We start from the raw sequence: 13,448 nt of genomic DNA, 5'->3' as shown, positions 1-13,448 counted from the left end.
CTTAATGTGGCAACCTGGACCGCTTGACGCTGCTGCTGCATACTTTCTTTAAGAGTTTCAGACTGTTAGACTGTTCCCGATACCCTCCGACTGTGCGTGATCCCAGGAAATCCCAGGAAATCTGAAGTCTTTTTCCTTCGAATGAAAGCGGGCACAGATGAATGCAGCAGTCTGGGACACATTTAGTAGTAATTGAGCCTCACTTGTGTGAGAAACTATTTGCTGCGTGTGCATTTGTGCACTTTTGCGAATGCACCGGTGTTTTCCTAAAGGTCATGTGTCGTGTCCGTACATCAGAGAAGCGACGCCGTCTTCCTCTGTGGTGTAGACAATGGCAGATATTCTGAGTTTCGTCTTCCCTGCATCTGAATGAATGACCTGCTTATCTGAACTTAAGCAACATGTGGGATCTTCCTGCTGGGTTTAGAACAAAGACCCTGTTTGAATGCACTTGCACACACACACACAGTCTTGGCTATGTTTGATCATTTTTTTTTTCTTTTGGGTTTTCCAGTCTGGGGAGCCAGGAAATACACTGTCCTCCTGAGACCAACATGCCACTCTTTTTGTCACTGAGCATCTTTAAAAATGTGTTAATCCAACAGTGATTTACGGCTGCATTTGGTGGAGTTTGAAGCTGTTTCAACTACCATAATTTTTGAATATTTCCCTCAAAATCTCAGCAAAAATGAAACAAAAAAAAAAAAGAAAGAAGAAGAAAAAAGAAATCCAAACAACTCATTTCTGAGTTTGTTTAATTTTAATAAAACTTCGTACGCATCGACAAGACGCTCACATTCAAAAATCACATTAAAAGGCACGAGGGCGTTTGAATGCTAACGTGCTCATTTATAAGGCAGGACGCTTTCAGGTAAAGGCCTCCATTAGTGTCTATTAACAAGTGATACAGCTCATTTACACATTTATTTTTTAAAAATAGATTCTATCGCTCCCTCTGCCTTTCCAAGCTTTCGCCCTCTCTGCCTCATTTCTCACGTCCTCACCATTTCTCTCCATCAACGTGCGTCACAATTGTGCAATTAATACCCCTTTGCTTTCAGTAAATTAGCTTAATAGACAAAGTTAAGTGCCTCACGTAAATGTACCGTAATTCATTTCAAAATTCCACTGAAAGGATATCAGATATTAGAGGTTGAAGGTTAGAAAATGGCAGATGAGATTTTTTTTCTTCCACAACGAATGCTTTGTGTTCCAGTGCAGCAACACCGTTTCTTCAGCTCCACTCCATCGACCTGAGGTCTCGCAGGCGTCTTTCACAGCGAAACCCTCTCACCCTGCACCAGGCGACCTCGGAAGGCCCAGGTATCCTGTGGGGGTAAACAGAATCAAAGGGTGAGTTCTCTTGTCTTGTGCGAGGCCTGACTTAACAGCCCCATAACTAATTTTCTCCTTTCATACGGCGAAACCGGTCTGTTTCAGACGTTTGGTTTTCACTTCACACGGGAAGAATGTGACTTATATCCATCTTTAACCAGAAGCCCCTCTTCTAAAGTGGTTTTCCGGTTTGCTGTAATTGCATTTACCAAACTGCACTTAATTGCATTCTAAAGATGAGGATCATTTTGAATGTCTCGCTGTGACTATTACTGCCAGACCTAAAATACTGTATAAGCACGCTACTGTAATTTAGCTACATAATAAACACATGCTCTGGCCTGAGGCATTTGTTTTGACAAAATGATTTTTTATAGTAACTATCACATTGCAGCATCTATTTCCTTGCAAATTAGTGTTTATAGATGAATATTTGACTAATTCCCAACAAAAGAAAAAAAATACATACAGTGTGTTGACTGTGTGATTTGACTTTTACTGATTTAAAACACGGCTATATTTGGATAACCTGAGGTCTAGAGGTGTATACTGCCTGAGTCTAGGGGAGCTGTGTGTATGTGGCTTTAGAAATGCATTAAACTATTAAATATTTCAGCCTTCTACATCTGGTCGCTTTTAGAGGTTCACTTGTGATCAGGGTTATTAATCGTTTAAGAGCCTTGTAGGTAAATGACTGCAACATCTACTAGCTGTCATAAACACGAGGATTACACTGAATAAACAGCCTGTATCTTGATTTGCAACTCTAAACACTGAGTTTGTTATCAACACTCCCTCCTCCTGCATTGTAGGTATATATTTGTATCATGTGGCAACATCAACACTATACATCCTAGCATTTTTTTAATTTATTTTTTTTATTCCTCTTTGGGAAATGAATTAAAACTCTGAAAAAAAGCTAGTTTGGACTCCTCAGTGCTCAGTCTCACAACCAGGAGTTCCATACTTCCACAGCATAGACAGTATTGAGCTGCTCCTCAAAAGTGAAGCCAAAGCGAGTAGAGCTCCCCCTGGTGTCTGGCTGCTGTATAGGTCATAAGCTATATGGTCTATGTTACAGTGTTGTGACTATAGTTTGGAGATGTTTAAAGTGTCTGCTTGCATGGACAGGATAGATTTAGAAATTACAAGCTAAATTTTAACAACGTGCCATCATTCATTCTCATAAACCAGTTGTCATGTCTTGTCTGTAGGATTACATAAAAACATTCTAATCATCGCTGTTTAAACAACGACACTTGAGCGTAAATTTCTAACCTTGAAGTCGACCTCGGCGCCCAGACTGTACTTCCTTTCTGCGATCTCCTTCACTTCCTTCTCGATGTTCTCCTGTGTGGTTCCCTTTACGTCGATGTAGTAACAATCCCCGCTGGCGTAGTGGCAGGAGATGGCCTGGGAACACACACAAACGTGCGATCAAACATACTGCAGGCACTCAAACTGAAGCAACAGTGAAATTCTGGGACACGCAGTACCTTGCGGAAGCCCTGCGTCTGGTTCATGCCGGAGCCGTGGATGAGCAGCGGGTGGAAGAAGACTGTGTCGCCCTTTTCCATCTCCAAGTGCACCCTGGGGTGGTGCGGGTCGTAGTCTCGCACACCGTGGTACATCTTGTTCACCCCGCCCTGACGGCACACGCAGTGGTTAGTGAGTGGCTACCTCCCGCAAATGAACGACTCTGACTGTGGTTTTTCTTCCTGTACCTCCCACTCGGGATAGTCGTGCTCCTTCAGCGTGCCCTTGTGTGTTCCCGGCAGGACGACCAGGCAGCCGTTCTGCCTGTTCACCCTCTCCATCGCCGTCCAAGAGCAGACGATTCTGTCGGCTGGTCGGAACGGGAAGTAATGCAGATCCTGATGCATCGGGTGACGAGATGTCTTCTTACCTGGAGCAGGGGGAGACGAACGCAGACGTTTTACAATACCTGAACCCGGTTCAGGAACACACAAAATGTATTTAGGTCATCTTTAGTATTTGAAGGATACAGTTAGGGCTGGGCGGTATGACCAAAAATGTACATCATGGTGGTTTTCAAAATTCTGACGGTATCATGGTCAAATCACAGTATTTGTTACTGGTTGAGAGAGCAATTAATGCAGTATATTGACTAAGGATGGACTATTTTACTGTGATGATGAGTAAATATTGTTCCACACTAGTAGTAAAACAGGTTTGTGTGGCCCTGTGTTAGCACTGCCTGCTGATGTGGAAATCTGATGTGGAAAACATTTACAGCTCAGGGATAAAAATGTTATTAAGATGAAATGAAGAAACAGGGACAATTACAGATTCATTATTCATTCTCCAGAAATCAGCGACATCCAGTCACCCAAACAACCGACACTTTTTTTTGGCACTTGTCCTCCCGCGTTCTGCTGCTTCATTTTTCTGACATTTCCATCTTCACCACACCTCCCACTGACGCAGTCGCACCTCGTGTGTTTAGAAGCGCTACATTTAAAATGGTCCGGTCTGAAACAGTGTCTCGTGGCGCAGCGTTCCGAACGCTGTGTAATCAAATACACCAGTGTGCTAGTATATTAAAAATTCCCATGACAACAAAAAAAAATGCCATTATTGCCAAAACTGAAGCTGGACTGAGAAGCTCGGAATAAATCTGAGAGACTAGCTCATTTCCTACCTACCTGCATCAGGAGGCTTGTTGATCAGCATGGTGTGCATGGCCATGATGTTCGGCCCAATGAAACACTCCACATACTTCAGGATCTGACACAGAAAGGCAAAGTTTCTGTTGATATGTTGTTCTTGTGAGTTGAAGAAAAAACATCCTGGGAAAACGGAGTGTTGCCGCAGTAATGAAATCACCACCACAGGATACCAAAGTCTATATAACCAGTGCATCAAACGTAATTTGCCATTTAAGTAAATATGTTTTAAAATGTGACATTATTAACATTATTATTAATTATTATGTGACATTGAGCTGTCGTACCTCAGGCAAGGCACAGTACCGGAAGAGTTCGGGATCTTCTTGGAAGTCCTGGAGTTTGGAGACGGCTTTCTGATCGGGAACAAACTCTGACTTAGAGATCGCCACATCTCTCATCACCACCAGGCCGGGAACGCTCACTTCCCGGCGACAGATGCGTTCAAACTCCTTCCTGAAGAAGACACCGACGCGCAAATGGGTCAAGTCATCATTCGACCTCTGCACATTTACTTTTTACATGTCACGCTGCCTCTTGCTCTGAAATACAGTTAAAACAGTGTTGTGACCGCACTCAAAAACGACATTTTCTTTGCAGCTGTTGGAGGTGCTCACCTGAACCTGTCGATGTCCTCATCAGACACCAGGTTCTTGATGAGGAGGAAGCCATTCTCCTCATAGGAGAGCCTCTGTTCTGGGGTCAGTAGGTCAGTGTCTAGAGTGTATCTGCACCCCAAAATAAAAAAAATTAAAAAACATTAACAACATTAATATTGAATAGGAAAAGAACATTTTTAAAAAATAGTGAGAACAAGCAAAGCATGTCATACTTTTAACTTTGCACCTATTACATATGCACACAGGGCAGCTAAGTGGTCAAAGGTGACTCTGGACAAACGGGGTCAAAGGTGAACGGTAAATATGGATTTTTAAGTGTGTGTGCAAGAACCTTTAGCCGGAGTTAACAAAAGTAAAGGTGTCCCTACCTACCTCAGTCTCTGTGGGTGACTGTAGGTGAAGGTCTGAGCAGAAGTGGGTGCAGCTTCCTGAAGGAGATCAGTCAGGGACAATAAACAGCAGTGGCAGCGAAAGAGACTCTTGAGAGAGATGTATTCGATCGGTTTGCATTTCCAGATTTGAACGTGGTCCACTCATTTTCTCTTATTCATAGTGATACTATCCACTGACCTGCACATTCACACGACTGGCTCTCTGCCAAAACACACAGCTGCTGCTGTCCAGCTGACTTTGACCTCTGGGCGTTTTGATCAGATACGTGTCGGTGCAAAATCGATATCATCTTATAAAGTTACAGTACAGCGATTTTCCAAATAATTTTTTCCTTTTTTTTATAGGAAACTGCATTTCATATTTCAACTGGAAGAATAACAATATAAGAAACAGAAATCGTGCTAAATTAAATCAATGTTAGACATGAGCCAGGCTAAATACAAACTAGCTTCTGAGCTATTTCGACTGCTAAAGTATGTGCCAATGCTTATTTATCTACACATGTTTGCTATCTATCTATACCTACTATTTATGCTTAAATACAAACACATAAATGTAGTTAGCTACAGTGCTAAACCTGCACCGACGCACCGCTACACGAACAACAGCATCCCCCGTTCAACACGACAGCAGAAGTCCTACTATTTCCGTCTATATGTGTTCAAGACGACAATTCATAAATAAGGCATTCATAAGGAACCGTTATAAGCACTCGGTTACTTCCGTATTTGAATCCACATTCCGGGAGGCCTGCCGTCGACCCACCGCAGGGTCCCGACTCTGACAAATGGTCCTATCCGCCGCTCGGAGCGCTACAGTCGGCTGCAGGTTCGACTCGCAACGCTACTGACTTGAAGGCAGAACAATAATAATTAAAAAAAAAAAAGGATACGATCGCTGTAGGGCGTCGATCAAGGTGGTTGATCAGCAGTCGGAGTCTCTCCGCAGCTCGAGACATTTTCGCGTCAGGCAGTAGTCTGGTTTGCACCTACTTTAAAAGCCAGAGGAGCAGAGTGTTACGTGGGTCAGGCCGGGGGGAGGCTACCGTGGTGACGACACGCGCACACGGACCGGACAGGTGCGCAAATTCCATTTCATTCTTCTCCGCCGTGATCGGATTAAAATAGAGAAACGTAATTCAAAAAAAAATGTTTCTGTGTGGGGAGAATAAAAACAGACGCACCGATCGGCCACAACATTAAAACCACGGACAGGAGAAGTAAACAACACTGACCATCTCGTGACGATATAATGTTCTTCTGGGAAACTTTTGGACCTGGCATCCATGTAAATGTTACGAAGCCACATACCGAGACCTCATAGCAATGATGACAACAGCCACCACCAGCAGGATGCAGCCTGACACAGACACACACCTAAAAACATTTTATGAACAACTCTACAACATGAAGAAAAGCACAAGGTGTTGACCTGGACTCCAAATTCACTAGATCCCAAACTGATCAAGTATTGTGAGTTGATAAACAGAGGCCCCTCCCCTCAACTCAAGGTCCCCGACTGACAACATCCTGTTTCCAGGCGCCACAGGACACCCCCATAAGGCCCATGTCCACTCTCTGATGAGTCACAACTGTTTTGGAGGCACAAGGACACCTACACAATATAAGGAAGGTGATCATAATATTATGTCTGGTCGTTGTATAATTTCCACGTGATTTAGTTGAATTGACCATTTAAACATCAAGATTATTGAGAAATTAAAGCATGTTGTAGATTTCATCATTAAAATCATTTAATTTATATTCTTTGTGACTAACAGAAGGATTAAAAGCGAATGTTGAATACTAGTAGCTGCATCTTTTATCCAGCAGGTGGCGCTAAATGACAAAAGAAAAATCCGATTAATGCCAATTACGGTTATAGAGCGTCTATTGAGACGCACACATTAATAGTCCACAGTAATCCTTTAAGTAATAATCTAATTAGGGTCCAGTATTATTATTTTTGATGCTATTTCCTCGGCACGAAATTAAACGTTTTCTTTCTTTCAATATTTCTGTACTCTTGTATGGATAGTAGATTGTAATTACAAAGGAATGGAAAGTAAGGAAATCACCTAACAATTTCAAAGTGTGAATATAGCGTTGTAATAATAAAAAAAAACTAAGATGTCAGATATTTCATGCTCTGGATTTTCAAGAATTCGCCTTAAACTGACAAGAACAGAGGAGAAACTGCTTCATTTGGAAACTACAGTGTTACAGAGCGCTGGAAAGACGCCGTGTTGCAACGTATTCATTTTAGCGAACGAGTTACAAGAAACAGCGGAAAGAAAAGCTATTCAAATAATGCCACCCATTGTTTCGCTTTCATCATTGTTTCACACTGATGATGCCCATCATTAGAAAGGAAGTTCTGGTTTATTCCCCATTTGGTGTGCATATCACCACCCTGGGGATGTATGCACGTAAAGCATGTTTGCGTATTTATCTATCTAGAAGTTATTGGATCAAATTTAATTTTAAACACCGTGACCGGAAACCCCCCTCCCATAAAAACAGCCATTGCCTCTTTTATTTTGAAAGCCATGGTAGAATATAGCCGTGTCTATGAGCGGTGTGCTTTTAATTTGAAATGTCGCCGGAAGTCCTGTTATTGACGGCAGCTAGCTTGCATGCTCGCACCCCTCCCGTCTCCTCTGTCGCCATCAGGTCCTCCTCCAGCCTCTTTAAACTGACTTCACCGCCGAACCAACGACATTTTCGGGGTCTGGTCTTCACCTCTCCGTGCTCACACTCCGTTATCTCTCCCTGCGCTTCGGAGGATATTTCTTTTTTTTTTTCTGTCGGAGCGCCTGGGACCGGAGCCGAGCACAGAAGGAGCTGTGTTTCAGGCTACTTCAGTGGGCGGATAAAGCGGAGGAGGGCATCCGGGCCTGGCAGCTCCGGGGAGTCGGCTTGAAACGGCGGTAGTCACCATTTTCAGGTAAATTTGATCAAATGTCACTGCCGGACAACACTCAGCCTGTCCGACAATGGGCTCCTCGCGGTTACGTTTCGTCCGGCAGCGACGGACGAAGTCTGAACTGCGGCGTGTGAAAATGACAACACGGGAGGAAACGGCTGCTAAGGAGTATTTCAAGCAGACTCCAGCTCTAATTCATATTTTACAGCTACGCTCCGATTCACCCAGCTCAGTCAGTTACCAGTGCTGCGTTCATGTCACGTGTGAAAAGCGAGTTCTCTTACGCTGTTTTAGGTGCAAACCTGTACGTTTGTTTACATTGTGTCCATCCGCCACCGGCGACACCTGGTCAGCCCGTACATTTGAACGGAGGATGCAGGAATGCCGTTTAAAAATGATGAAATTGAACTTAAACATTCTGAAAAATCGAGATGCGTATGTGGCTCGAGAAAAAAATATCAATCATATTCGTCGTGCTCACAGCTTACCTGTACCGTAGTTATTTTTTCCCCAATAATGAATAGCACATTTGCCTATATTAAACTAAAACAGTATGACTGCATACTCTGCATATGTTAAAAAAAATTTTTTTAGTTCTGTTTTTTTTTTTTTTTTTTTTTTTTTTGCTGCTTTCAAATCAAATTGGGAAAAATGAAGAAGCAGCTGGATTCTGTTGCAAGTCTGCATGCTCATATTTTGAAATAGCATTCTTTCATTTACACATACACTGATCGGGCATAAGTTGTGACTGAGAGAATGGACATGGGCCTTCTCAGGGTGTCCTGTGGTGCTGTTAGTGGGGGCCATTGGGTCCTGTGGGTTGAGGAGAGGGTCCTCTGTGGATCATCCCACGGATACTTGATCAGTTTGGGATCCAGTGAATTTGGAGGCCAGGTCAACACCTTGTCCTGCTCTTCGTGTTTTTTTTTTTTTTGAGTTGTTCCTCAGCTGTTTTTGTGTGTGTGCCCGTGTCAGCATGCGTCCTGCCGAGTGCCGTTGCTGTGACGGTCTGGGTTTAGGTGGGTGGTACGTGTCGAAGTGACATCCACGCGAATGCCAGGTGCGAAAGTTTCCTAGCAGAACATTGCGTTGTCGCAAGATGGTCAGTGTAATTCACTTCGCCCGCCGGTGGTCATAATGTTATGCCTGATCGGTGTGCCTGCGTGTCAAGAGCATCCGCTTTGCTCCGGTCTGTGTAAACCCAAAGCTTCACAAACGCACCATCACTCTGGAAACGGTGAGATGTAAACTTGTGTCTTAATACTTTAAAAACAAAAAAACAAATGAAGTTAATGCCTGTGGAGTGCATTATATCAAGTCAATTGAAACAGAGCTATGGCATCGAACACATATCGGAGTGTGAGTGCTGCATTTAGGCTCTTTTCTATTTCCTGTTTGACCTGGATTAACTTCCCCCGTCCTTCATCTGGAACAACTGGACACTCAATTATGTGTGTATCTGCATGTGTGTGTGTGTGTGTGTGTGTGTGCATTGACCCACATTCAAATCTAGGCTGTTGGTTGTGGGAGTCGTGCTCCCCCCCAGAGGACGAAGTAATTACCCTGACAGCCCCCTCCCCTTCCGCATGTCTGTGGGCCATATAGCAGGGCTCGCATCGATCTGCCTCTGCATTAGGTCACATACAGCAGGAACATGGGAGCTGAGGGCACGTAACCTGATACATATATAATATCTATGTCATGCTCTCTCCCAATTTTTCTCCTGGGTCTGAAACGTGAGGACATGTGCTGTACGTTAGAATAAGTTGAATTTGTCTTGTGGCTTCATTTTCAGTGCTACTATACTAATAGTGATAGTGATTTCCATCCATTCCTTGCTGCAGAGCTGCCTCTACATGAAGATCAGTCTCCAAAACACTGTTGCCATTGACAACCAGTCTAGCAGCTCTCCCTCTCTCCCCCTAACTCTCCGTCTCGTTTATGTAACTCCAACTTGTGCCATGTTTAATTGATGAGAGAGGTGTGCGCCTCTTGGCGTGCGCACCTCTTTGTGTCTTCCTGCGTTTGTATCTTTCTCTGTGGTTCTGCGTGTGCGCGTTTCTTCCCACGTGCAGCGCGTTTCAGTGAACGCAGCACTTTACAGATGAACGTGTTTGCCGCCGTTCGTTGCGTACGGTGTGTTCGTCTTCCTAAACGCCCTTGTGATCAGGTGTTTGCGCATCCATGTGTATTTTTTTGTTTATTCTTGCCTAGTAATGTGGTTGGTGAGAAATGTCTTGTGGCCTGTCCGTCTCATTACTTCACCAAAGTTGTTTTTTTAAAAAAAAAACATCAAAAAATAAACACAGAATGTGACGGGAGGAGTGCCCAAGGGGTTGATGGGAAAAACGTCTTGCTGCTGCTGCTGCTGCTGCTGCTGCTGCACAGTTTCAGGGTGGGCATCATGAAGGTGAGGTGGCAATTATTGGATATTTTGGGGGTATGGCTAATTCTAGGGTTTTAAAGAGAGCACAGTCAGTGTTGTGTGGGCCGGGTGCAGCGCAAAGGCGCACTTACACACATTTATAGCCATATGAACACACGCACACACTCAGTGAGAAAGATATGTGAGCCATGCCAGGAATGTGAGGTGGTGGGAGTTCATTGTTTCTCTCTCTCTCTCTCTCACACACACACACACACACACACAGTTTCTGCTTAGCTTTTGAAAGTGAAAGATATAGGTCATGTCATCAAACACCTTTGTCAGCCTCTTGTGTGTGTGTGTGTGTGTGTGTGTGGGTGTAATTTAACAGTAAAACAAAGCGATTTTAGAGCGTGTGTGTTGTCTTGAATGTGTTTAGGGGTGTAAAGGTGATGTGTGGTCTTGTAAGGCGGCAGCGTGTTAATTTCTTTGTCAGATTAAAAGAGAATAATGTTTTGTTTTTTCATTTTTCCACTTCATATTCTGCTGTCAAACAAATTTTGTCTCCGTGCACATTATCTTTACTCCATACTCCATCCTTATTTCTGCTTGTTTTGGAGTCGAATTGCCCCCCCTCTCACTTCGCACATAAGGCATTTAATCGAGCCTTGCTGTGTTTGTGTGCCGAGGGTCGACTTGGCTGAGATTGGCTCATAATCTGGGGATTAAGCAGTGGCGCTGTTAGAGCAGCGGTGGGAAGGGATTACACGGACGCACGCACGGGCTGGGGCCGCATATTGAAGTGCACCCACGTGCGGCTCATTCAGGAAGTCACTTTCCCCTCGCGGGGCGACTGTAAACTCAAGTGGTGTCGCTTGACAGCGAAAATGCTGAAATATTTATCACACCCATTGGTGAGGGGCTGAGCTCAGCAGGCGACTGGGGTGATGTTTCACAGTGCACTTATTTGGCCGCGGCGTCCAACAGTGTGGCAACGTTGTGGGTATTACAGCAGTGACACAGGACGGACAGTCGCAAGCTGCACAAGTCAGAAAACGTGAACAATTAAGCTAAATTGGCACATACTTGTCCAATTATGGTACTGCACAATAAATAAGTAAACGGTCCAAGAGTGGAGGTACGCGGAGCCAAGGTATTGAAGACCTGGTTGCACTTTCACATTATGTCACATCCTGTTTTTATAGCGTCAAATTGAAACTAAAATATTCACACACGCGTCAGCATTATGTTAATTACCTAAAATGACAGAAACCATCCTTGAATTTTTTAAATTTTTTTATTAGAAGTGTGTTTTAGTGTTTTAATTTATCCGAAGTCCCATCCACTAACATGGAGGGGGTGGAGCTTATGACCTATACTGCAGCCAGACACCAGGGGGAGCTCTACTTGCTTTGGTTTCACTTTTGAGGAGCGGTTCTTATGTTTGGCACCTCTCCACCATGGCGTCTTCAGCTAGCATTAGCGCCACAGACTAGAAGGACAAGCTAGATCAGAGCTTTAAATCCCAGCAGGAAACATTTCAAACTTTAACGTTCAGCTAATGACATTATTCATCACCAACGATTTACTCAGTGTAAACCCATTTGGGAAAGGTGTTTTTTACTTTATTCTCCTATTAATTAGTACTTCCAGAATGATTCAGCTTTAATGGCTTGTGTTGATTGTAATTGCAGTTGTGTTATTTGTCTGCTAAAGGTTATTTGCACCCACTTAGAGCGAAATGTTAGAGGAAATCTCAGTCTGTTTTTAGTCTCCATGTGCACGGAGAAACTGCTCACAACTTGTGTACTGCTCACAACTTGTGTACGCTCTGGAAAGCAGCGCTGCCATGCTAGCCATTGGCACCCGGTCAAGGGAGTCTTTGTTTAGCTCTCGTCTGAAATACGTCACGTAAGGACACAGTGGTGAGTTCATGGCACCGGGCACTAACCAGAATCAGACAAAACACACTGATAATTTGTAATGGTCCAAATACGGACTCTGCTGCCTCTGTGTTTGTAGAAAGCTCTGGAGATGCTCTGGCGTGGCGGTTGTTCTGCGTTTCGTTTTTATAAAGCGCACGACTCATGAGGTTTGAAGAATTCCAACATTTTAATGGCAGCTGCAGCGTTTCAAATGAAGTTTTCAAGATAAAAACATTTAGTTGTTCCGCTCTATCCGGTTCAAATTGGTTTTCATAAAAAAAATAAAAAAAATAAAAATAAATGTTATGTGCGCACGAACCCAGAAATAAACAGTACCACATTTGTGCCAAGTACAGTCAGCTGTGGTTGACATTCTGCCGTTCAGTACATCTCGGCCTACACAACTCTCACCATCTGCCTGCTCCGCTCGAACAATTTTTGCAACACTTCTCACGTAATCATGACAATGAAGTTATTGCGCCTGCCGCCGAATTTCACCTATTTGACTGAATTCGCCGTCGAATTTTTGTCAGAGCGCTTGCGAGCTTGTGGACACGGAGACGAATTGCGTAACATCTTCCTCCCTGCTTTTTCTTACCACGTCGCCTCCTCTAACTTTCCTTTTTAATCTCATGTAAGAATCTCTAATTATCCCCCCCTTTTTTTTTTTCCCGGCGGCTTAATCGTTGTCTCCCAGACAGGCAGTCTCTACAATCAGTGCCAACAAAAGTGCATTAAAAGTTCACAGGAAACAGACACAGAAATTGGACCACAGACTCGGTAGAAAATAGAAAAAGCCCCCGTAGCTGTTTAATTCAGACACTTGGAATTAATTCTCCCTCAAACGTTGCCGTGCTGACTGGAGTTTCTGGTTACCGCTCTCGGCAGTCCTCCGCAGAAAGTACTTTCCACAGAGGTCGGATCAATTGGAGGTCAGCATTGCCAGGGACACTCTGGTAATCCGGTCTAATCGCATTAAAGCAGCACTGCGGCACGAGCAGGTGACGCGACCGGACGGAAAATGGAAACGCAGATCCTCCTAACCTGTTTGATTGACAGCGGGTCCCCGAGAGCCGAACGTGGACGCTGGATGCGACCAGCGGACGGGCAACGGCCGGCCCCTCGCGAACGCCGCGGAGGTGCAGCGAGGCAAGAAATGGAAAATCTGTTCTGTCGTGTTTCTTGATTTTTCAGCTGC

The 13,448-nt window shown here is 44.1% G+C and overlaps 2 protein-coding genes across 3 annotated transcripts in view; one reads left to right on the top strand and one right to left on the bottom strand.

The window, feature by feature from the left end:
* Positions 1 to 728: 728 nt before the first annotated feature.
* Positions 729 to 6,092, bottom strand: phyh (phytanoyl-CoA 2-hydroxylase). Of its 2 annotated transcripts, XM_047575106.1 has the most exons (10): positions 5,928 to 6,092; positions 5,015 to 5,070; positions 4,640 to 4,750; positions 4,310 to 4,478; positions 4,002 to 4,083; positions 3,060 to 3,241; positions 2,832 to 2,981; positions 2,614 to 2,748; positions 1,270 to 1,328; positions 729 to 1,238 (listed from the first exon to the last, which is right to left on the bottom strand). In XM_047575106.1, exons 1-9 carry the CDS (start codon positions 5,991 to 5,993, stop codon positions 1,275 to 1,277), a joined length of 1,005 nt encoding a protein of 334 aa, XP_047431062.1. In that variant the 5' UTR covers positions 5,994 to 6,092; the 3' UTR covers positions 729 to 1,238; positions 1,270 to 1,274. The 2 variants fall into 2 exon arrangements, with proteins under 2 accessions (XP_047431062.1, XP_047431061.1); XM_047575105.1 differs by having other exon boundaries at positions 729 to 1,328; positions 5,928 to 6,090.
* Positions 6,093 to 7,546: 1,454 nt separating this feature from the next.
* cdk17 (cyclin-dependent kinase 17) overlaps positions 7,547 to 13,448 on the top strand; it is a 40,462-nt gene continuing 34,560 nt past the window's right edge. The window contains exon 1 of the mRNA XM_047574726.1: positions 7,547 to 7,981. The gene's annotated coding sequence lies outside the window, so the exon portion shown is untranslated. The remainder of the gene's footprint in view (positions 7,982 to 13,448) is intronic.

The sequence above is a fragment of the Mugil cephalus genome, chromosome 22, assembly GCF_022458985.1.
Source record: "Mugil cephalus isolate CIBA_MC_2020 chromosome 22, CIBA_Mcephalus_1.1, whole genome shotgun sequence".
NCBI classification, from domain to species: Eukaryota; Metazoa; Chordata; class Actinopteri; order Mugiliformes; family Mugilidae; genus Mugil; species Mugil cephalus.
This window is presented reverse-complemented; position numbering and strand designations above follow the sequence as displayed.

Excerpts from the sequence above, each read along its gene's own strand:
- phyh (XM_047575106.1), bottom strand. The coding sequence starts at position 5,993 with ATGTCTCGAGCTGCGGAGAGACTCCGACTGCTGATCAACCACCTTGAT. Across the intron at positions 4,479-4,639 it reads GAGGACATCGACAGGTTCAG|GAAGGAGTTTGAACGCATCT; the intron begins GTGAGCACCTCC and ends TGTCTTCTTCAG. Across the intron at positions 3,242-4,001 it reads CAACAAGCCTCCTGATGCAG|GTAAGAAGACATCTCGTCAC; the intron begins GTAGGTAGGAAA and ends CCCCTGCTCCAG.